Genomic DNA, 23490 nt, shown 5'->3' on the forward strand with positions numbered 1-23490 from the left:
ATAAAACATTCTGTTTTGCTGCTTAACATATTTTGATTATACATTACTATAAATATTTTATTTACCCTCGTAAATTATTGCACAAAAAAGAAAAAGAAATTAACATACCTCTCTAATTGCTTTAATTAAATCCGGTTTTGGAGGAGCACTAGGAGGAATACATCTGTAGCCAGTCAATTTTAAAGCATTTATGAAAAGTCCTCCTGCCACCTGTTCTTCTTTTGTTAATTCCTCCTTGTGATCATGCATTAATTCATACAAATATAGAGCTAGCTTGGGTCCATGCTGAAAATCAAGAACATAATGTTAGGATTGGAACCTTGCAATGGTATATATGTCATGCTAATCAAATGAAATGAAGCTCTTTATAACACTTGTTTTACAATATAACTAGTTTTATAAAAAGTGGTATTACTGCTCCATGGACCTTTGGCTTTTGGTGGGCACAGCTTATCCATACCTGAACTTTATTTACAAAATATAAACAATATATACATATACAACTAATAATGTTGCAATATATTGTGTCTGAGAAGTCACTGTACCTATCTATTAGATTAGAGTCTTTACCAATTTCAATTATCATTGGCAAATTCTGCTGATATAAAGCCTAGCACAATTGTCCTTAAATCAACAAACCATTAATCTGAATAGTCTGTTTATTCTAATTGTTTACTTTATAGGAAAACCCAAAAATGCTTGATAGAAATTAAATGCTGTGTACAAGTTTAGTTTCCCTGGTTAAATACTAAAAGCAAAGATTCTCTTAAAGGAACAATAAGGAAAACAGCTCTGTGCCATTTGGAAAATGGCAGACTGCCCCAATCTAAAAAAAAGAACAGATTGTTAGTGAACCTGTTGCATGAGAGTAGCTACTTTGTATTTTATATCAAGACAAACTGTGTCTTAATGCTAATAGCAGAATTCAAAAAGAATTTCATTACTTCATCTAATTCAGACATTTTCCTATTCATTTTCCAGTCCTTAATCAAACCATTGCAGCCCAATTGCTAGGGTAAATTGGAATCTAGCAACAAATATCTGCTGTTCAGTCATTTTAAACCATGGCAAATAAAAAATGACTACTATTTAAAAATTATCTCATACTATGACGACACTACCCAGTACCATAAAAATAATCTCTTTTATATTATTTAATTACTTGAATTTATAAAAACAAAAGATTTTATTATGTTTACTAGCTGTAAGTTGCTGTTCTCATATCAATACAGAACTGCCAAATCATAAAGATAAATGTCCCATTTACGGCAAATCATTTAAAGGGAATTTATTATATGATAATTGTGGGTAACAGTGGGCAAAATGCCCTGCATACCATAGCCCTAAACTGATATTTTTATAAAAAGACCTTTAATTAGACAAAATGATCCGTATGATTTTTCTAATTTCATCATGAATAGAGACATTTTTATGCTTTTGGTCACTTGCATTTTGAACATGTTTTACATTAGTAAAGGAACAAAGTTGCACAAAATAAATATAAACTGAAATCATTTCTTACTTGTAGACCTGGACTTAAACAGTCTCTTAGAATTTCTTGGTGTTTAGGTTCTTGGACTATATCAAGTGCTTGTTTTCGAACTTCAAGTGGCTGAGATGGGGATAAAAGGTGTACTAGAAGTCTTCCAAGTTGTACTCGAAAAGTGTCCTTACAGGACCAGAGTATTGTTTTCCACTGATGTTTGGGAGAACTGCTTCGACTAGAACCCTGTATAAAAGTATTATAACATAATTTAGACAGTTTCAAATTAAATAAAAAATACAAGTATAAAAAATGATTTTTAAGATGATTACATAGCAGCATATTGTACTTTAATTAGGATGGGTATAATACATCTAAAAACACTAGAGTGAAGCTCCAAATTAAGAAGAATCAGAAAACTTACAGAAAGCTATCACTCCAGAAAAGAACAAAGAGACAACTTTTAGAATAAATATCATATTTCATAATTAAATTGAGTTAAAATGGTCAAGGCTGTCATCTTCAGAATTTACACTACAAACAGACTGCTTTGTGCATCTAAAAACTTGTCTATTTCCTTTCTTTATCTTTCTATAAAATAACAGCTAATTCAATCATTCTTTATATTCTAGAGTTGGTTGTACTTTTCATTCATGCTTTAGTTATCTTTTTATCATGTCCTTAATTTAGCTTAGTTCTTTTTTTAAATGCAGATGATTTATGTAGGACTAGAAATAGAATCTGCTAAAATTAATGCTTGGCACATTGGTACTGACAGACTTGCAAACCTTGACTGCTATAATACAGCTCTGAAAACTGTATTGAACTGGTTATTTGTTTCATCTTTTCTTTCAGTTTATAGAAAGAGCAGAGCTGGTAGGAATATTTAACAGATTACTCTGGGTGACTTGCATGTTAAACAGCTTATGCCCTTCATCCTATTACAAATTCTAGTTGCAGTACAGTTATGCCATTATTGATATTGCTAAGAGTAATTATTATTTATCTATAAAGCTCCAACATATTCAGCAGTGCTGTACAATAAAGGAGTGTATACAATAAACATACGCACAAAAGTAACTAATAACTAATACAAAAGGTAAAGAGGACCATGGCCAAAAGAGCTTACAATCTAAAATTAGGGCAGATTCACTAAAGGGCGAAGTGGCCAACGGTAGCGAAAATTCGCCAGAAATCCCATCCGCAGGGACATCGTCAACAGGCCTAGAGGACAATTCGCTAGTTAACGAGACCGTCACTAGTGTTCGTTCGCACCCTGTCACCAGACGACTTTTCTCTACAGCTAACGGTCGTCACTCCGCAAATTCACTAAGATGTGAATTTTACTGAACGTTACCTATTTCGCCGGAGTTTACTTCGCCACCTCAGACCAGGCGAACTGATAAAATAAAGCTACATCTTACTCTTCCTCTTTAGTAAGTGAAAACACTGGCGACTTTTCTTTTTTTAAGATTTATGTGTGAACAATTTTTTTTAAACTAGCTACATTTGTTTAAGGGTGGGCTCATGTCTAAGGCATTAGACTCTTAGTTAGGGGGTTAGGTTAATTTGAATAGGGACATATGGACATCTTTATTAGCTATGTTGGTGCAAATGCTTGAATTGGCCACTTATTCAAAATCATGTCCAATGAGCCATAATTAAAACAGAAGAGATCCTTTGACAGCGATTGGCATAAAAGAAAGGAAGAAATAACCACTATGGCTGACAGATTTTTGGAAAGAGGTTATCCCTCTGCACTGATACAAGACGTTATGGAATGGGCCCTTAACTTAGATAGAGATGTTGCTTGAACAGGAATGTATGAAAGCAAACAAAGTGCATACTGAGGACATGTACTATGTAAGTAGGTATGGGGTAGCACCATTTATAACAAGGGCCCCCAGGCCGCCGAATTTGACGCTGCGCGTCGGAATTGGAGGCTGCGCGTCGGAAACGGACGCCGGCGCACCCAAATCTGATGCCGGTGACCAAAATTTTACACTGGCGACCAAAATTTGACACCGGCGACACAATATTTGTGTTTGCTTCAGACACAATACTATAGCTTATATAAATAAAGTGCGGTCTAGGGCAGGCAGTAAAGCTAAATAGGGCAACATCAAACATAAGAGTAAAACACACAATAGCATTAGATTTATGAGTGGCTGCCATTCACTGGATGTTCCATTGTTGGCATTCGTAATAAGGATCCATAAATAAAGCAGAAATTGTGAATTGCAGACAAAGGCAGAGTATTTAGATTTAGACATGTTTCAGGCATCTAATGCGGTTTTTAAAGTTTCCAAGGATATTGTCTAGCACTGCACTGAGGATTCAGCTGTATTGATTTTTCATGACTTTAAGTGAGGTGGCATTGCTTTTAGTACAAGTATATGGATTCGTTATCTGGAAACCGGTTATCCCGAAAGCTCTAAATTACAGAAGGGCCGTCTCCCATAGACTCAATTTAATCCAAATAATCCAAATTTTTTAAAATTATTTCCTTTTTCTTTGTAATAATAAAACTGTACCTTGTATTTGATCCAAACTAAGATTTAAATAATCCATATTGAAATCAAAACCAGCCTATTGGGTTGTTTAATGTTTAAATGATTTTCTAGTAGACTGAAGGTTTTAAGATCCAAATTAGGAAAAGATCCGTTATCCGGAAAACCCCAGGTCCCAAGCATTCTGGATAATAGGGATAAAATGGGATTTGAACTAGCAGCGATTAAATCTCTGCTTTGACTTGGTTACTATGTATGCTGCAGCCACGCTATGCCATGGTCCACCTAGTACAGTTTTTAAATGTTTTTAAGGGTATTGTCCCACACTGCACTAAAGATTCAGCTGTGGTGATTTTTTTGTGTCATTAAAGAAGAACCGAACCTCCTCCGTACAACCCCCAACTAAATCGCCCTCCATAGATCCCCTCACCTCTCCCTCACTGCACAGTCTATTACATAGAAAAGTGTTTCGATTTAAAAACCTGACATAAAAATGCAAAGGAGAGCAGCAGAGTTTACAGGTGTTATCTTATGTCCCTTATGATTCTCTTCATGTCTCTTCACCGACAAAGAGCTTGCCAGAGCATGCACAGTTGGAGCTAGTCAGAGATCAGCTTCAAATGTGCATGTTCTGGCAAGCTCTGTATGTACAATAAAAATCTTAATATCAGTCATGCCTTGGTCTGCGATTCCCAATTTCAATGTAGAATGCATTGGGGTTTAGTTGTTACATAGGAAGATAAGCACAAGTCACATGCTCTCTACTGGATTAGAGACTGCCAACCTTACTCATACAGAATATATTTGTGCTAAGAAATAGTTTTTTTTTAATGCGCTAAATAATCAGATACAAACTTTAAATGTAAATAAATGTTTTAACTTTTTAATGTTACTGGTCCTTTAAGAAAAAAAAATACTTTATTTTAACTCAACAGGTGTCCTCTTAAAATATCTGGTGAGGAATATGGCACTAGATATGTTACTATATTATACATTTATATATTTATAGTTAGTGATCATTCCCCATAAGGGCCTCTTGTCTGATGTAAAACATACCAGTTTATCTTTTTTCATATCTGAGATCCCTCATAAGCTATTATCTTTGCTGGCCTTTACTAGTATATTTTGCAAAAAATGTAATCTATATTAATTAAAGACCAAAACTATAATGCATGCAGTAGATGGTTCATTATCATAGCTTTATAAAGAGGAAGGACTGCAAAATTCACCCTTGAATTTAAAAAGTTCCAGTGAAATATTCAACAAAAATATTTTGCATTATGAAAGGAAATTAAGTTCTAAGCAATTTCCATTACATATTAATGCTAATGTTATCTTTAAATGTAATTGCCTCCTGGTGCGTACATGTGTTGTGTTCATATGAGGTGCAACATTTTAATGAATGCCTCTTCCATATGTTCTATATATTCATCCTTTTCTTTTAAAAAATGTTGAACAAAGCCTTCTATAAAAAGAAATTAAGAAATACATACCAAAGAAAGCGTGATTCCCTCAATCATGGTTTTGAACAAATCATTTTGGAATTTATGTTTAATTTGAAAAGGATCCAACTGCAGTTCTTCTTCAGAAGATTCAAACTGTGATCCGGAAAACCTCTTTTGGTCCTGCGTATCGGATGAACAAAGATCGGCAGTGTAGTTCTGAGGGATATCTTTATGTTGAAAAAAATAAAAATAAAATAATGCTTTAACAGTATGAGCATGCATTTATATGACCTCTAGTTATTAATGACGCTAAATTAGTTTGTATTCTGTATATAACATATTCCTTATGAACATGTTAAAATATGCACCTGTGTATTGTTTCATTGCGCAAACAATGATCCTAAATCACAGGGTAATGACTCTATGATAAAATAATGCTTAAACAGTATGAGCATGCATTTATATGACCTCTAGTTATGAATGACGCTAAATTAGTTTGTATTCTGTATATAACATTCCTTATGAACATGTTAAAATATGCACCTGTGTATTGTTTCATTGCGCAAACAATAATCCTAAATCACAGGGTAATGACTATGAAGGGAAAGAACATAAATTAAAGGGACACTGTCATGGGAAAACGTTTTTTTTTTTTTCAAAACACATCAGTTAATAGTGCTGCTCCAGCAGCATTCTGCACTGAAATCAATTTTTCAAAAAAGCAAACAGATTTTTTTTATATTCAATTTTGAACTCTGACATGGGGCTAGACAGTTTCCCAGCTGTCCCCAGTCATGTGACTTGTGCTCTGATAAACTTTAGTCATTATTTACTGCTGAACTGCAAGTTGGAGTGATATCACCCCCTCCCCCCAGCAGCCTAACAGAACAATGGAAAGGTAACCAGATAGCAGCTCCCTGACACAAGATAGCTGCCTGGTAGATATAAGAACAACACTCAATAGTAAAAGCCAAGTCCCACTGAGACTGAGACATTAAAGGGAATCTGTCGTCATTTTAAACTTTTTTTTTTTTTTTGCATTTTTATAAAAAACACACATCCATAAACACTGTCTGGCAAATAAAATGTTAATCCACAAATCCATGCATAATTTATTTTAGTTTGTATTTTGTCATGGGGGCTTCCATTTCTGCTCATTACACATTCATCCTGTGCTGCTCTAACAGCAGTCACAGCATTACCTGTGTGCTTGGAGGCAGCCACTCTGTAATGAAAAGCCAGGTCGCACTACGACATGAGAATCTAGCTGTACACTCCCCCTCCACTCTCTGCCCATGCGTGTGATGTTTGGAGGAGAGAGGTCACATGGTTTGCAGGGAAGCAATTCCTTTCACTTTCCTACGTCCTGCCTTCTCTACAGCTGCACTAGCAGCCCCTCCTCCCACAGACACTATCAAAGCTCCTGCCGTTCTGTAAGTTTGTTCTCTGCTTTCCTTTGGAGGGGGGAACTTTCTCTCCTTGCTGCCTTCCTAGTTTGTTTTACTGGTTACTAGATGAGGTAAAGGAGCTGTGAGTTCCCTCTGCTATCCACCTCACACAGACCTTGCTCCTTTCCTGCCTGCAATACTTCTTTTTACATGAAAAGTTTGTATTCTGTATATAACATATTCCTTATGAACATGTTAAAATATGCACCTGTGTATTGTTTCATTGCGCAAACAATGATCCTAAATCACAGGGTAATGACTCTATGATAAAATAATGCTTAAACAGTATGAGCATGCATTTATATGACCTCTAGTTATGAATGACGCTAAATTAGTTTGTATTCTGTATATAACATTCCTTATGAACATGTTAAAATATGCACCTGTGTATTGTTTTATTGCGCAAACAATAATCCTAAATCACAGGGTAATGACTATGAAGGGAAAGAACATAAATTAAAGGGACACTGTCATGGGAAAAGGTTTTTTTTTTTCAAAACACATCAGTTAATAGTGCTCCAGCAGCATTCTGCACTGAAATCAATTTTTCAAAAAAGCAAACAGATTTTTTTATATTCAATTTTGAACTCTGACATGGGGCTAGACAGTTTCCCAGCTGTCCCCAGTCATGTGACTTGTGCTCTGATAAACTTCAGTCATTATTTACTGCTGAACTGCAAGTTGGAGTGATATCACCCCCTCCCCCCCAGCAGCCTAACAGAACAATGGAAAGGTAACCAGATATGGAAAGCTCCTGCCGTTCTGTAAGTTTGTTCTCTGCTTTCCTTTGGAGGGGGGAACTTTCTCTCCTTGCTGCCTTCCTAGTTTGTTTTACTGGTTACTAGATGAGGTAAAGGAGCTGTGAGTTCCCTCTGCTATCCACCTCACACAGACCTTGCTCCTTTCCTGCCTGCAATACTTCTTTTTACATTAACTACTTACTGCCTCCTTTCTCCTGAGCTATTTTAACCCTTCCTAGACTTCCTCCTAAGTTTTCCTGGTTTTCAAGAATGTCCTTATTTTATCCTTTTTTTCTATTCCCTGTCATCAGTCCTGGGAGTGTACTCCTGTGTTTCTGCCATTCATTTTTGTGTAAACAAATATAATAAACTATCTATATAAAATATTTTTTCCAGTGCCCAAAATGAATTGTGTGTGTGTATATATAATTATTTATTTTTGAAATGTAAGTGGGGGCAGTGATCACAGGACTATATTATTATTATTTATATGTTTGTATGCAGGATTTCAGTCCTTCTGAAGTGGTGTCAGTGGGAGCTTATCTTGATACCTGCCTATTGTTCAATTGACAGGCTCAGCAGACAAGGCTCTATTTACATTACAGCAGCTTGTAGGAGGGAGGGGTAATGACATCACTCCAACTTGCAGTGCAGCAGTGAAGTGTGACTGAAGTTTATCAGAGCACAAGTCACATGACCTGAGGGCAGCTGGGAAATGTCAAAATGTCTAGTCCCATAGCAAATTTTAAAATTAGATATAAAAAAATCCATTTCTTGTTTTGAAAAACGGATTTCAATGGAGGATTCTGCTGTAGTAGCACTATTAACTGATACATTTTGTAAAAAAATTTTTTTTCCACAACAGTATCCCTTTAAGTAGGAGAAATAACAGCCTGCCAGAAAGTAGTTTCAGGCACAAGTCACATGACTGGGGGCAGCTGGGAAACTGACAATATGTCTAGCCCCATGTCAGATTTCAAAATTGAATATAAAAAAAATCTGTTTGCTCTTTTGAGAAATGGATTTCAGTGCAGAATTCTGCTGGAGCAGCACTATTAACTGATGCGTTTTGAAAAAAACATGTTTTCCCATGACAGTATCCCATTAAGTTGTTTGATTCTGCTAATACCTACAGAGCTCTAGATAATCGCACTTTATTGCATAGAGCAATATTTTCACTCAAGCCAAATATGTTATGTTTATGTGGTCAAAACCCAGGACTCACCAAATCGAAAATCATTACAATTGATTTATCCCCTTTCCTGCCAGTGACCAGAAAGGGTTAGTTGCACTTGGCTGCACATTGCTAGGCAATGCATTTTTCCTGCAACACAACTGTAAGGGGCAGATTTATCAAGGGTCGAATTGAAAATTCGAATTCAAAATGCGAATTTTCAAGTTTTTTTTATGGTCTGTCAAATTCAACTAGGGAGTTATTCAAATTAGAGTTTTTTTAAAAAAAACTCGAATTAAATTTTCGAGATTTATCATACTTTGGCCCTTTAAGGCCTCATCTGGAGTATGCAGTGCAGTTTTGGACTACAGTCCTTAAGAGGGATATAAATGAGCTGGAGAGAGTGCAGAGACGTGCAACTAAATTGGTTAGAGGGATGGAAGACTTAAATTATGAGGGGAGACTGTCAAGGTTGGGGTTGTTTTCTCTGGAAAAAAGGCGCTTGCGAGGGGACATGATTACACTTTACAAGTACATTAGAGGACATTATAGATAAATAGCAGGGGACCTCTTTACCCATAAAGTGGATCACCGTACCAGAGGCCACCCCTTTAGACTAGAAGAAAAGAATTTTCATTTGAAGCAACGTAGGGGGTTCTTCACAGTCAGGACAATGAGGTTGTGGAATGCACTGCCGGGTGATGTTGTGATGGGTGATTCAGTTAATGCCTTTAAGAATGGCTTGGATAATTTTTTGGACAGACATAATATCAAAGGCTATTGTGATACTAAACTCTATAGTTAATATAGGTATGGTATATAGAATTTGTATGAAAGTAGGGAGGGGTGTGTGTATGGATGCTGGGTTTTCATTTGGAGGGGTTGGACTTGATGGACTTTGTCTTTTTTCAACCCGATTTAACTATGCAACTATGTAACTAGCTGTAAACCCCAAGTAAATTAACAAATCCACTATTGGATGACTGCTTGCAAGTTGCTTTTAATTCCTGCAGTTTGAAATTGGCATCACTAACCATGCTGTCTCCTTCCCAACATCTCGGTATCCAATCAGCTGGTGTTAAGAGATGTGTGCAGAAAGGCAGGACAGAAGACAGCATTGTAAGGGCTGCCCCGTTCTCCCAAAGCACTGCACAGTCCCACTTGCACTTCATCAATAGTCTAAGCCAATATTAGGAACGAGACTGTGTGACAAGTAGTGCCCCTTTCTCTATATTCCAGCTTTATAGTTTTGGACTAAGCTTGAGAAAGCTTTACACAGTTTTCTCAGCTAAAGTTCCTCTCACTAAAGCACACAGAGCCAAAAAATGTACTTCTTTGTACTTAAAGTACATGTGCGGATTTGTATTTAATTCTGGTCAAAATTGTGTTCTTTGCATCGTAACTACTTATACAATATATCCACTGTGACCTTACATGTTTTAAATGCTTTATTATTTTCATGCATACTTAACAATACAAAAATTACCTTGGTAAATTAACCTATTGACAGCTAAAACAGTCAGCCTCTGAAGTCTCTGCACAAATTCAGATTCAGAAGCTCTTATTGGGTTTTCTTGACTCATTCTTCTCTGCATCATCACGGTTAACTCGTTGCTTGCCACTGAGCGCATTTTCATTAATAATGGGTCAGACTGTGCAATAGATAACCTATGAGCACCTACGAAATATTAAATACAATTATATTAACATTTACAGTTATTTTGGTAGTGATGTGTTTAATGTTAGACGTCAAAAGTTTTAGTACACAGTATTTCTGAAATTAAACTGCAAAAAGGGACTAGAGGTTGATTTTAATGGCTAACCAAATTTAAATATATTAGTGGCTTTCAGGGTACATACACAGGATGGTGGTTTGCCAGATTATATAAATGTATGTTTATATAGATATAAAGATACATGTATACATTTGTCTATGCTAATATTAATTTTAGTTAAACCCATAGAAACATAGCTGGGGTTATTTCCATTGCCCCTTGAAGTCACCAACTGCAATATTAATTTTATTATCAAAAACGTGTGAATCAACTAGGTATGTAAGTAGCAAAGACTTGCACAATACCCTACATAATCCACTAATTTGCCTTTCTTATCAGCATCCAGTTTTTAAGAACCTTTGCAACCCCAGCACCTAGTAAATATATAATAAATATTCACCTTACACCAAAACTTATAAGACGTGCCCTTGTATCATGTGCAAATCAACTTTGCTAGGCCCTGTGCAGTACAATAATATTTGAGCACCATAAAATGTATTCAAAACTTAATGTAATATATAGTCCGTCCGTAATAAATACAGTCATATGAAAAATTTTGGGAACCCCTCTTAATTCTTTGGAATTTTGTTTATAATTGTCTGAGCTTTCAAAGAAGCATCTTTCTTTTAATATATAACATGCCTTATGGAAACAGTAGTATTTCAGCAGTGACAAAGTTTATAGGATTAACAGAAAATATGCAATATGCATCATAACAAAATTAGACAGGTGATAAATTTGGGCACCCCCAACAGAGATATTACATCAATACTTAGTTGAGCCTCCTTTTGCAAATGTAACAGCCTCTAGAAGCCTCCTATAGCCTTTGATGAGTGTCTGGATTCTGGATGGCTGTATTTTTGACCATTCGTCCGTACAAAATCACTCCAGTTCATTTAAATTTGATGGCTGCCTAGAATGGACAGCCTGCTTCAAATCATCCCATAGATTTTCGGAGGACTGTGATGTCATTCCAGAATATTGTACTTCTCCCTCTACATAAATGCCTTTGTAGATTTTGAATTGTGTTTAGGGTCATTGTATTGCTGGAACATCCAACCCCTGCGTAACTTCAACTTTGTGACTGATGCTTGAACATTATCCTGAAGAATTTGTTGATATTGGGTTGAATTCATCCAACCCTCGACATTAAAAAGGGTCCCAGTCCCTGAACCACACAGCCACACAGCATGATGGAACCGCCACCACATTTGACAGTAGGTAGCAGGTGTTTTTCTTGGAATGCGTTCTTCTTCCGCTATGCAAAGCACTTTTTGTTATGACCAAATAACAAAATTTTTGTCTCATCAGTCCAAAGCACTTTGTTCAAAAATGACTGTGGCTTGTCTAAATGAGCTTTTGCATTCAACAAGCAACTCTGCTAGTGGCGTGAGTGCAGAAAGGGCTTCTTTCTCATCACCCTACCGTACAAATGTTCTTTGTGCAAATTGCGCTAAATTGTAGAATGATGTACAGATACACCACCTGCAGCAAGATGTTCTTACAGGTCTTTGGAGCTGATCTTTGGGTTGTCTGTAACCATTCTCACAATCCTCCGCAAATGCCGCTTTGTTTTCAGATCTTTTGAGAGTTGCTTTGAGCATCCCATGCTCTTCAGAGGAGAGTCAAACAGAAGCACAACTTGCAATTGGCCAACTTATCGAGCTAATCCAACCAATTGGTGTTGCCAGTAATCCATATTGAGCAGTTACATGCTTTTAAATTAGCAAAATTACAAGGGTACCCAAAATTTTGCACAGCCAGTTTTTCACATTTGATTTAATTTCCTACAACTGAATACTGTTCACTAAAAATCTTTGTTCAGAAAACACCCCAGATGTTCCCGGGAAATGAAAGACATGCCGCTGTTATCTTTTTTGTTGAAAGTGGAGTAAATTATTATGCAAAGTAAGCAAAGAAACTGTATACACTCACGAAACTTGGTTACAATGTATGGTGACTTAACAGCTCAGCGTCTCCTCCAGTCACGTGACCCGACGTGATATATCCAAGTAGCAATAAAGATGAGGATGCGATGCTGTGTTGAAATGGTGTGCCAGAAGGCACCTCCAAAATTTTATTTGTGCGGAATATGGCCCAGACGTTTCAGGAGCTACCTGCTCCTTTCTTCAGTGGGTAAGGAGCAGGTAGCTCCTGAAACGTCTGGGCCATATTCCGCACAAATAAAATTTTGGAGGTGCCTTCTGGCACACCATTTCAACACAGCATCGCATCCTCATCTTTATTGCTACTTAAATTATTATGCAGGCTGAGAGGGGTTCCCAAACTTTTTCATATGACTGTAAGTTGTACGTACCCTAAGACAGAACAACATGGAGTCCCTTCTGCATTTTTTCATCAGAAGTACCATACACATCAATTCTTGAATCAGTTATATTGAAATGGTTAGTGAATGGAGAAAAAAATATTAGTTGGAAGATAAAGGATACTGATAACTGTACCTCATCAAGAATTATGAACATACCTTCTAAATTATGAGAACATAATTAGAAACTTAAAATAAATACAGCAGAAAAAAAAATCCTATCACTTGTACAGTTACTATGTAACTTTGTAAACATCCACATTAGCCAACTGAAGTATGAAAGATGCCTACCCTAGATTACCCTGACAGAAAAGGATAAAGGAGCAAAATACAGAAATATCTAATGTAAAACAAGAAGCATGATTTATACATGAATATTTCTGTCTCCATGCAAATACCACATTCGATTTTACACTAGGATATTAGCATGTTAGCAGTTTTTATTTATTTGTAGTATAAATAACTATATCAAATACATACAGTTATTATATGTATTATATATATATATATATATATATATATATATATATATATACACACACACACACACACACACACATAGTTATCTGAAGGTAAATTACAGAAGTAAATGGAGTAAAAACATATTAATGCATGCATTGCTATAACGCTGCATCAAAACATTTCTGCAGAAATGTTTTTTTTTTTGACAATGGCATAGCCTGTTGTTGTCATTACTCCACCTGTTTCTTCAGGGAATGTATATGATGTGAATCCATTGGGTGAATGAAGGGGTGACTCTTGGCTTAAAATAGAGTATGATGGGGGCATCGGAAGATGTCCATAGGAGCAAAAGTGCTTTCTTGGAATGCGAGGAATAATGGAATCTTTCATTGCAAATGAACCTTTGTTTCAAACAATCACAACATGTGTGTTATTTCAGCGTAATGTTTTGCATCCCATTAACTTTCTTTTTAATATTTCAATGCTGAAGTATGTATAAGATTATTCAGATTAAATAATTAAAATATGTACAGCAAAAATAGGATGCAGTTAGGGGCACATTTACTGAGGGTCGAATTTCGAAGTGCTAAAATTCGAATTGAAAAAATGCAATAGTCTAAGTTTTTTTCAAAATTTTTTTTTACAGTTTTTGATCAAATTAAAATTGTTCGATCAATCGTATAAATCATCTGAATCAAATGATTTGAACGATTTAATCGATCGATCAAATGATTTAAAAAAAAACAACAAAACTTTGATTTCTAAAAACTTAGCCAAATGTTGGCTATAGGTTCTAGGAGGTCCCCTTAGGCTAACATAGCAATTCGGCAGGTTAAAGGTGGCGAAGTGTCGAAGTTTTTTAAAGAGACAGTACAGGTATGGGACCTGTTATCCAGAATGCTTTGGACCTGAGGTTTTCTGGATAACGGATCTTTCCATAATTTGGGTCTTCATGCCTTAAGTCTACTATAAATTAATTTAAACATTAAATAAACCCAATAGGCTGGTTTTGCCTCCAATAAGGATTAATTATATCTTAGTTGGGATCAAGTACAAGCTACTGTTTTATTATTACAGATAAAAAGGAAATCATTTTCAAAAATTTTGATTATTTGGATAAAATGGAGTCTATGGGAGACAGCCATTCCGTAATAAGGGATCCTATACCTGTACTTCGATTTTGGAATGGTCGAATATTCAAAGTATTTTCAATTCAAATCGAATTTGGCCTATTCGATGGTTGAAGTACCCAAAAATGACTTCTACATTTTGAATTTGAAAATTCACTTTCGAATTTACTTTGACCCTTAGTAAATGTGCCCCTTAGTGTCATGACAATATTTACTGCACAAATATCATGAAATTCAGTGCATCAATGCAAACAACAATAGCCAGCTTGTAATGTTACTGAGATTGCCAACATTTTTATTGCTAACAAGAAATACACCTTTCATAGCATAATCAATTTCAGATAAAGCTAACCTCTGTACTGAATTGTAATTTCCATGTTTTTAAAATATAAACAATTAATTAAATTCCATGGAACCATTTTGATTGGATAAAGTTTGACCAATTGTCTGACGTTAGGGATACACCAAATCAGGAACTGATTTCTGCACTATTTCGATCTGGCTGAAAGTAATAAAAACAGCCAATAGGTTAGGGCAGAAGTTTGCAAGGTTCACAATAAAACTATATTTAGATTATATTATTTAAAAGAATTACACCACACATCTGCATAAGGGATTCAGAATTAAGTAATAGTATACACATAATTCAGATTCTGTGGTCTATGCAATGCCCCTGTTGCAAATTACATATAGGACATACCTCACACCCTGTGATAACCAAAACAGAGGAGTATAAAAAATCTATTACCTCATGTAATCCAGTCAAAAAGACACACACCAGTTGGTAGACATTTTTTAAATATTAAACCAAGTTTATTATGTATGGTCCTCTGGCAGATTCCCCTGCACCTTAGACTGTAAGCAATACAGGGCGGGTAATTCTTCCAGCTCTGTCTCCCAAGACATGGAACTTAATCTCTGAATATTTATTATATTTATCCTTAAAATGTGTGTTCTCCCGTCTGCTTTTTTATGTTGTGAATTTGTAAATAGCTGCAAATTCTGTAGCATGTTATAAAGTTATACATAAATGCCCACAAGGTGGATAGGTAGGAAAACATTATTGTTTAGGAATGAGGCATGACGTGGATGAAACCTTAAACACCATTGGACCTAAGGGGCTGAATGAAGTCTACTGCTTGAAATGTTTCTCATGAAAATTTAAGTTTGGTCAATTATTGTTAATTAGTACAATATTAATGTTACACTGTTTCTTTTACAGATCGAGGCAAACCAGTGAATTCAATTGTTAACTTTATGTACTCATATTGCTTCAATATTTACTGTTGATTTGTTGTTGTTTTAACATATAATACAAATACTAATTTGACTAATGTATATAGGAATTACATATAGCCTTTACATTGATTTGTGTCTGTAAGTTACCCTCCTATTTAGACTGCTCTATGGGGCAGGGACCTCCATCCATTTTTCTCCTTGACACCGACACTAATCTGTATTGTAACTATACTTTATATTTATATGTATTGTATTGTATTTTGTACGTATTTGATTTATTATTGCAATGACCCCGTTTGTTCTACTAATTTATTGGTAAAAATACATACATACATCCATACATAGACGTCTGTGGTACTATCCATTAGGTATATAGCAAATGTAATTGCTGTACCTGGCAATGTGGTGGAGCTGGTACTCTCAGTCACTTTGAAATATGTGGTATGGAGGTTAATGGATTTATAGGAAGATTATATTGTATGGGAACAGTGTTCTATAAATTACACAAAGGTAAGGACCCCTGTGGTCGAAAATATGTAAAGCTATGCATCTCTATATAAACCAATTTATTGCATTGACTAAGCTCTCCATTGGATTTCATTATATTATTGTACTGTCCCAGGATTTTTACTAAGACAATGTTATCATTTATGGTCTGTCTTCAACATGTTGAAAAAGCAAATAAAAATCATTGAAAAGGTACTGTCACAGAAACAGAATACCTTGTGTTTTCGTAACTGATGAAACAATTGTTTATCAAAATTACAAATAAACTCACCAGCAATACTTTTCCTCTTTTGGTAAATTGCATGATGGGGCGTGTAGGAAAAGTGGAATGAACTAGCAAGACCTTGAGAATCTTGATTTGCTGTTGTTTTAATAAATTCTATGGCAGACTGCAAAACTTTGAACTGCAGTGAAATTGCCATGCCTAGATCAAGAAAAATGTTTTTACATAACAGTATCAGTAAAAATGAATTAGTTTCTGTAAAAATTATGCAATAAAGAAGTTAGCAAATATATACTCCACACTATATTCTGCATGATATAAAACAGTCTTGTTCATTGTGTTGCCTCCACAGAGTATGATTCAGTTTATAACTTTTATGAATTCCATTATTTTATGGTCTTTTGCAGTTCAACACATACAAATAAACATATTTACTATATATATATATATATATATATATATATATATATATATATATATATATATATATATTGGACACCAGCGACCCCCCTCCCAACATTTCACACAAAATGTTGATTATAATGCATAATGTACCCCCTACTGAAATTTATAAAGATATTAGAAGTCACCTTCGGCCTCGTGCTTTTTTATATGGTCACATAACTCCTCGGTGACATAATATCTTTATAAATTACAGTAGGCGGTAAATTATCCACTATATATTTTATGATACATTTAGGGGCCGATTCATCAAGAGTCGAATATCGAGGGTTAATTAACCCTCGATATTCGACTAGGAACTAAAATCCTTCGACTTCGAATATCGAAGTCGAAGGATTTAGCGCAGATAGTACGATCGTACGATCGAAGGATTATTCCTTCGATCGAACGATTAAATCCTTCTAATCAAACGATTCGAAGGATTTAAATCCAATGATCGAAGGAATATCCTTCGATCAAAAAAACTTAGGAAAGCCTATGGGGACCTTCCCCATAGGCTAACATTGACTTCGGTTGCTTTTAGCTGCCGAACTAGGGGGTCGAATTTTTTTTTAAAGAGACAGTACTTCGACTATCGAATGGTCGAATAGTCGAACGATTTTAACTTCGAATCCTTCGATAGTCGTAGTCGAAGGTCGAAGTAGCCCAAAAAAACTTCGAAATTCGAAGCTTTTTACCTTCGAATCCTTCACTCGAAGTTAATGAATCGGCCCCTTACTGTACATTTCAAACACGATAGAATTTGCTCAGTAATAGTGATGAGCAACATTTTTCGCTAAGTTTCACATGAAACCTATAGACTCCAATGAGTAAAAAAAAAATTGTTGGACAATTTGTAGCGTGTCAAAAAAATTGTCACCCATAGACTTCAATGCATTTCTGAGAATTTTCACCTTTTTGCGAATTTTTGGCAAAGTGAAAGGGTCAGATTCGCCTAATCTTTTTAAATAATTCAAATGGTATTGCACATACTGAACAAAATATGATGCTTTTCTTTAACCACATATGGCTGGCCATGTTTATTTACTTAAAAATGTAAACAGTGAGTAAAACCTTACTTTGCATTTTTTCATTTTTGCTTTCATATAGATAGCCAAGTAAAATAATCAGATCTTCAACAATGCGAAAGTACTGGGAGCCTGAGGAGCTGCAAGAATGTATGGTGACAGCAACCAAAAGTTGCTGTATATCACAAGCAAGCAAAAGGTATTCATCCAAAGGAACACTGTAGAACACAAAAATAATTATACTTTAAAAAAAGAAAAAAAATATTTTGTGCATACAAATATACTAGGGAGTTATATGAAAAAAAATTATGAAACTACATTTGGGGAGGCACATTTATTAAGGGTCGAATTTCGAATTCATGTGAGTTTTTTTTTTATGTGGCGAATAGTCAAATTCTTAAAGAGCCAGAGCATGATAAAACTCAAAAATGTATTTAGAATTTTAAAAAAACTCGAATCGAGTTTGGGTAGTTCCCTAGTCGAATTTGACAGTTTTGACCATAAAAAAAACTTAGAAAATTCGAATTTTCAGAATTCGTTTTGATTAGTTTTTTTAAAACTACTAAAAAAACTTGAATGTCAGGAAGGTTGCTCCAAATTGATCCCAGGATGTCCTCCATAGGCTAAAACAGCAATTCAGCAGGTTTAAGGTGGTGAATGGTCAAATTCAAGTTTAAAGGGCCAGTGTATGATAAAATTCGAAAATCAAATTCAAATTTTTAAGAAGACTCAAATCGAATTTTATCAATTCCCTAGTTGAATTTGACAGTTTTGGCCATAAAAAAAACTCGAAAATTCAGATTTTCACTTTGACCCTTGATACATCTGCCCCTAAGTGTTTTTGTCCAAAGAATTTATGTTAATCAGGAAATATCTGTTGATCATTCTGGAAATTAATCAGCTGATCTTTAAAATTATGGCCCACTCTAAACAGCTCTTGTTAATTAATGGGGTCAATCAAAGGCCCAGGGCAGTAATAGTATAGTCTATATAATTGCAACATAATAATAGAGATTCAAACATCATTGTGTTGCACACTTTAAGGCATCCAATAGAATGATGTTGGACACATTAAATGGTATGGAAAATTATGCTATTTAAGTTGCATGATAGAGGCTTATAGAGGAGTGGAAAATAGCCCCTATTTAATATGGATGGAATCTTAAAGCAATATTACTAAATAAAACTTACATCCCAGGCCTCCAGGGCCAGAAATGAACTGAATGATTCAGGATATTTCAATTTTAATCCTATTAGCCATGTTCTACAATTGGTTTCCTTATGTTTCCTTCAATGCTTTTAAGACTGGTTGATTTGTGGATGGCTCCTTGAACAATCAAAATATTCAAGGCTATATTGATCTCATACATTATATGTGAATGTATAGATAGGTCTGTATAAGTATATTTCTATACAAATATGCACTGGGGTTCATTTGGGGTGGGGTTGAACTAGAACTTTTTGAACCCAAATGAACTATGTAAGTACTAAAAACTTAAATAACATAATATAAATAATTCTCTTTATTTAGAGTGTAAATCGCGTGACTTCTTGTCACAAAACAAGGAAGTAAAAAATGTTTTCCACTTCCCACCCCTAATTAGCATATGCAAAATAGAGTTTGGATTCGGGGGTTCGGCCGAATCCAAAATAGTGGTTTTGGTGCATCCCTAATAAAATATGGAGCAATACAAAAGTACATTGATTGCAACCAGGGAGCTTTCTCTTTTTAATAAAGCTACCATAAAGGAAAACTGCGTCCACATTTGCAGTTAATGTTTGCGTGGCTTGTTGTACATTATTTTGTTGATTTTGTGACTATTGCCTGATGTCTAGAGAAGTTACACCAGAATTTCTGCAAATGTTTTTTTAAATCTGGAGGTGCAGCTAATTCTTGGCACTATAATCCTGCTTCTGTAAAGTTCTTTGCCTGGTAAATATGTATGGCATTTCATTGTTCTTGACTGTAGATGTATAATGTAATCAAAATGCTGTTCTAAATAGAATGTTTAATAAAAAGACCCATAAGAAAATAAAACAAATAAATCCAAGGTCTAGAAAGAAATATCTGAATACATAGTACCGGTAGTCATTTTTCTGCATTGTATTTTTCTGCAATGTTATTTAAACAATTGATCTTAGCCCTCACATACCTTGTTTCAATTCCTCCTAAAGCTGCTAATGTATTACAAATTGCATATAACAAATAATTATCAATTAGCATATCTGCAACTTTTGGGCAAGAGTTGAGAATTTGAAGCAAAAGACAGAAAGAATTATGTAGTAATGTAATATCATATAAAGAATTCTCCAGTAGCCCCAGTACAGGAATCATGCTCCACTTCCGGAAACTATTTGTGTTTTTAATGTCTTCCACATCAAATCTGTTGAGAAAAATAAGTTAAATCATGTAAGTATACTTGACATTTTCAAATTTTTTTATATATTTTAAAGCAAGAATCACAATATATACCCCTAATTCAGTGCTTTTCTTATACATAAAAAACACAGCCAACACAAGTAAATACCCCAATTTTTACTATCCCACCATTTATATTTTGTACGACAAATACTATAAAAAATTAATATCGACCATAATGCCTAGATCTTCTTTCCTAACACAGAGGGATATGCCCTCTTAAATATTTTCCACTGTCTTTGTCAATTTCTGCAACTTCTACTGTAATAAAACAATGTAAAATTAAGGGTAAAAGAGAACGGACTCTACAGAAGATCAAAAACACTGTCTGATAAACATAGATTAAAAAAATAGAAATAGAATACAATGTGCAGTATAAAAACAGGTATTTAGGCCTTCAGTCTTCAATTTATTTATCTCTCTTTTCTGCTGTGATATTACAAGATACTTTGTGTCCTGAGTCTGAGGAAGCAGGTCCATGCCCCAAATATACCACACTTTGTACTATTGCTAATGGCATATTGATTTAAGGTTGCAAACATGATGAGGCATGATGGCTCACATGCTATATTTGAGCAGATCAGGGCATGCTGTTTCTGGGCAATGCCTGTTACAATAACAGGTGGCCAGATGCCAGATATTTCAGTTGGGAATGTTGAGTAATAAGCACTGCAGCTTAATGGAGCAATCTATATTAATAAAGACTGCTCCTGCAGCTGGAATGTATCATTTAGGCGAAATTATTTCCACACTTACTCTTCATCCATTCCAACGGGTCGGCTAAAAAACATTTCCAAAAAACACTCAATCACTCCTTGAGTTCCTTGATGAAGATACAATTGATTGGCTAATAAGGAAAATCCATGCTTTTTGAAGAACTTTTCTTTTTGATCTTTTGATGCACGGTGAAAGTATGCATCTAGAAGCTAAAAAACAGGAAGGAGCAATAGTTACATGCTACTCTGATATAAAATCTGGATAAACAACAAACTTTATATAATTTAGGTAACTGCTATTAAGAGCATAACTGAATACTCATGGAAAGATGAGAGATGATTCAAAAATCAAGGTTTTTTGCCTTAGTCCTGAAGTTTGAGTTAGATACATCAGTGAATCAATGAGTGGCTAAAACTGCAACCTTTTGTCAGCAAATCCTTAAACTGGCCAGCTACATGGTGACATTTCATAATTTCAACACATTTTGGTAAAAACAAAAAAAACGTGATTGATATCTACAGGGAAATGGTTGTCATATACTAGTATTTTGGTAATCTGCAATATTTGCTATTATTTTTTAAAATACTTTGCTAAGCCACATTCAAAAATACTGTGACCTATGACCTAATTACACCTTAAATTTGTTTTCTGGTGACCCACCAGCATAACCAATACTACACTACAGTGATTTATACAAGCGAAATAAACATTTAAAATGTAAACATTGGCTCTTGGGCACATATGTACAAAGAAAGCTAATTGGTATCGGCAGTATACAACTGCTTTAAAGAGTGAAACTGTGTAATAATCCAGTTAGGGCCTCTTCACTTTGACTTTGTGCAAATAATAAAATCTGAGAAAGCCGCAGTCCAGTTAATTAATCTGCAGTAGTATTTTGTAAAGTGGCACGAGAATAACGACAGCAACCATCTGGTTGGATGTTAATAATAGATGTTGCTCCCACTTTGGAAGACATGCTTTGGAGAAACAATATGCACAAATATGAATATAATTAGTTACCCATTATAAAGATAGTAATACTTACTTTTAAAACACCTTGTTGTATCAGGGGAGATGGATGATTAACCAAAACTATCAAGATCTCAGGTTGTATTACACGGTCAAGAACATCTCCTAGCATGATATCTGGCATGGTTAGAAGAACACCTCGAAGGAGATCGTAAAGGCCACAACAAATATGAGTAATGCAATCATCCATGGATCTTTAAAAAAAAAAGCCGGATTGAAGCTGCAAATATAATCTGGACCCCTATCATCATTAAAAAGATGACCATACTAATAAAAATAAGATACATAATTTATTCTAATTTAAACCTTTGGTTGCTAAGCTAACTCAGACGAAAAGGGGATGTTCAACTTTTGCAAAGCCCTACCAAAGTAAAATGAAACATTTTTTCAAATATAATTTAAAATGTATTTTATCAATTGAATTAATGGTTAAAGGGGCCTCTTACTAGATAAACAGCTTTTGGACTTTCCCTCTATAGAAAGGGGCTCCTCCTCCTCCTACATGAATGCAAAGATTGGCAATAAACAGTAGTGAGGAATGCTGCTGCTTTAAGTGTTTTAGTGCATGCCTGGTACCTATGTCACTAATTAGCATATTAATGCTATGCAAGTGAACGAGCACAGATGGGGCATATGAACAAGCGCTTAATGGGATACTGTCATGGGAAAACATGCTTTTTTCAAAACGCATCAGTTAATAATGCTGCTCCAGTAGAATTCTGCACTGAAATCCATCTTCAAAATAGCAAACAGATTTTTTTATATTTCATTTTGAAATCTGACATGGGGCTAGACATATTGTCAGTTTCCCATCTGCCCCAGTCATGTGACTTGTGCTCTGATAAACGTCAGTCACTCTTTACTGCTGTACTGCAAGTTGAAGTGATATCACCCCCCTCCCCCCAGCAGCCTAACCAAAGAACAATGGGAAGGCAACCAGATAGCAGCTCCCTAACACAAGATAACAGCTGCCTGGTAGATCTAAGAACAACACACAATAGTAAAAGCCAAGTCCCACTGAGACTGATTCAGTTACATTAAGTAGAAGAGATAACCGCCTGCAAGAAAGTAGTTCCATCCTTAAGTGCAGGCACAAGTCACATGACTGGGGGCAGTTGGGAAACTGACAATATGTCTAGCCCTATGTTAGTTTTCCAAATTGAATATGAAACAATCTTTTTGCTCTTTTGAGAATTGAATTTCAGTGCAGAAGTCTGCTGGAGTAGCACTATTAACTGATGCGTTTTGAAAAAAAAAATGTTTTCCCATGATAGTATCCCTTTAAAGCTACGACTGTCCTCATTAAAGTTTCCTACCTGTTGCTGCATCTTTGATTCTGTGCTTCACACGGATATCAGTAAGCATGAGCTTTCATTTTGAGCATCATGAGAATG

The 23490-nt window shown here is 35.2% G+C and overlaps 1 protein-coding gene across 4 annotated transcripts in view; it reads right to left on the bottom strand.

Annotated features, from left to right (window-relative positions):
* The window catches only part of LOC101027285 (lysosomal-trafficking regulator), a 223919-nt gene that overhangs the window by 86458 nt on the left and 113971 nt on the right, over positions 1-23490 (bottom strand). For 2 of the 4 annotated variants that reach the window (XM_018263118.2, XM_018263117.2), the window contains exons 23-32: positions 22113-22290; positions 21107-21276; positions 20085-20315; positions 17983-18149; positions 16511-16663; positions 13603-13764; positions 10287-10478; positions 5487-5665; positions 1523-1729; positions 109-285 (exon numbers count right to left, since the gene is read on the bottom strand). In XM_018263118.2, the coding sequence (XP_018118607.1) occupies positions 109-285; positions 1523-1729; positions 5487-5665; positions 10287-10478; positions 13603-13764; positions 16511-16663; positions 17983-18149; positions 20085-20315; positions 21107-21276; positions 22113-22290 (1816 nt within the window). The remainder of the gene's footprint in view (positions 1-108; positions 286-1522; positions 1730-5486; positions 5666-10286; positions 10479-13602; positions 13765-16510; positions 16664-17982; positions 18150-20084; positions 20316-21106; positions 21277-22112; positions 22291-23490) is intronic. The other 2 variants (XM_018263120.2, XM_018263119.2) reach the window with 1 other exon arrangement.

Source organism: Xenopus laevis, chromosome 5L (genome assembly GCF_017654675.1).
Source record: "Xenopus laevis strain J_2021 chromosome 5L, Xenopus_laevis_v10.1, whole genome shotgun sequence".
NCBI classification, from domain to species: Eukaryota; Metazoa; Chordata; class Amphibia; order Anura; family Pipidae; genus Xenopus; species Xenopus laevis.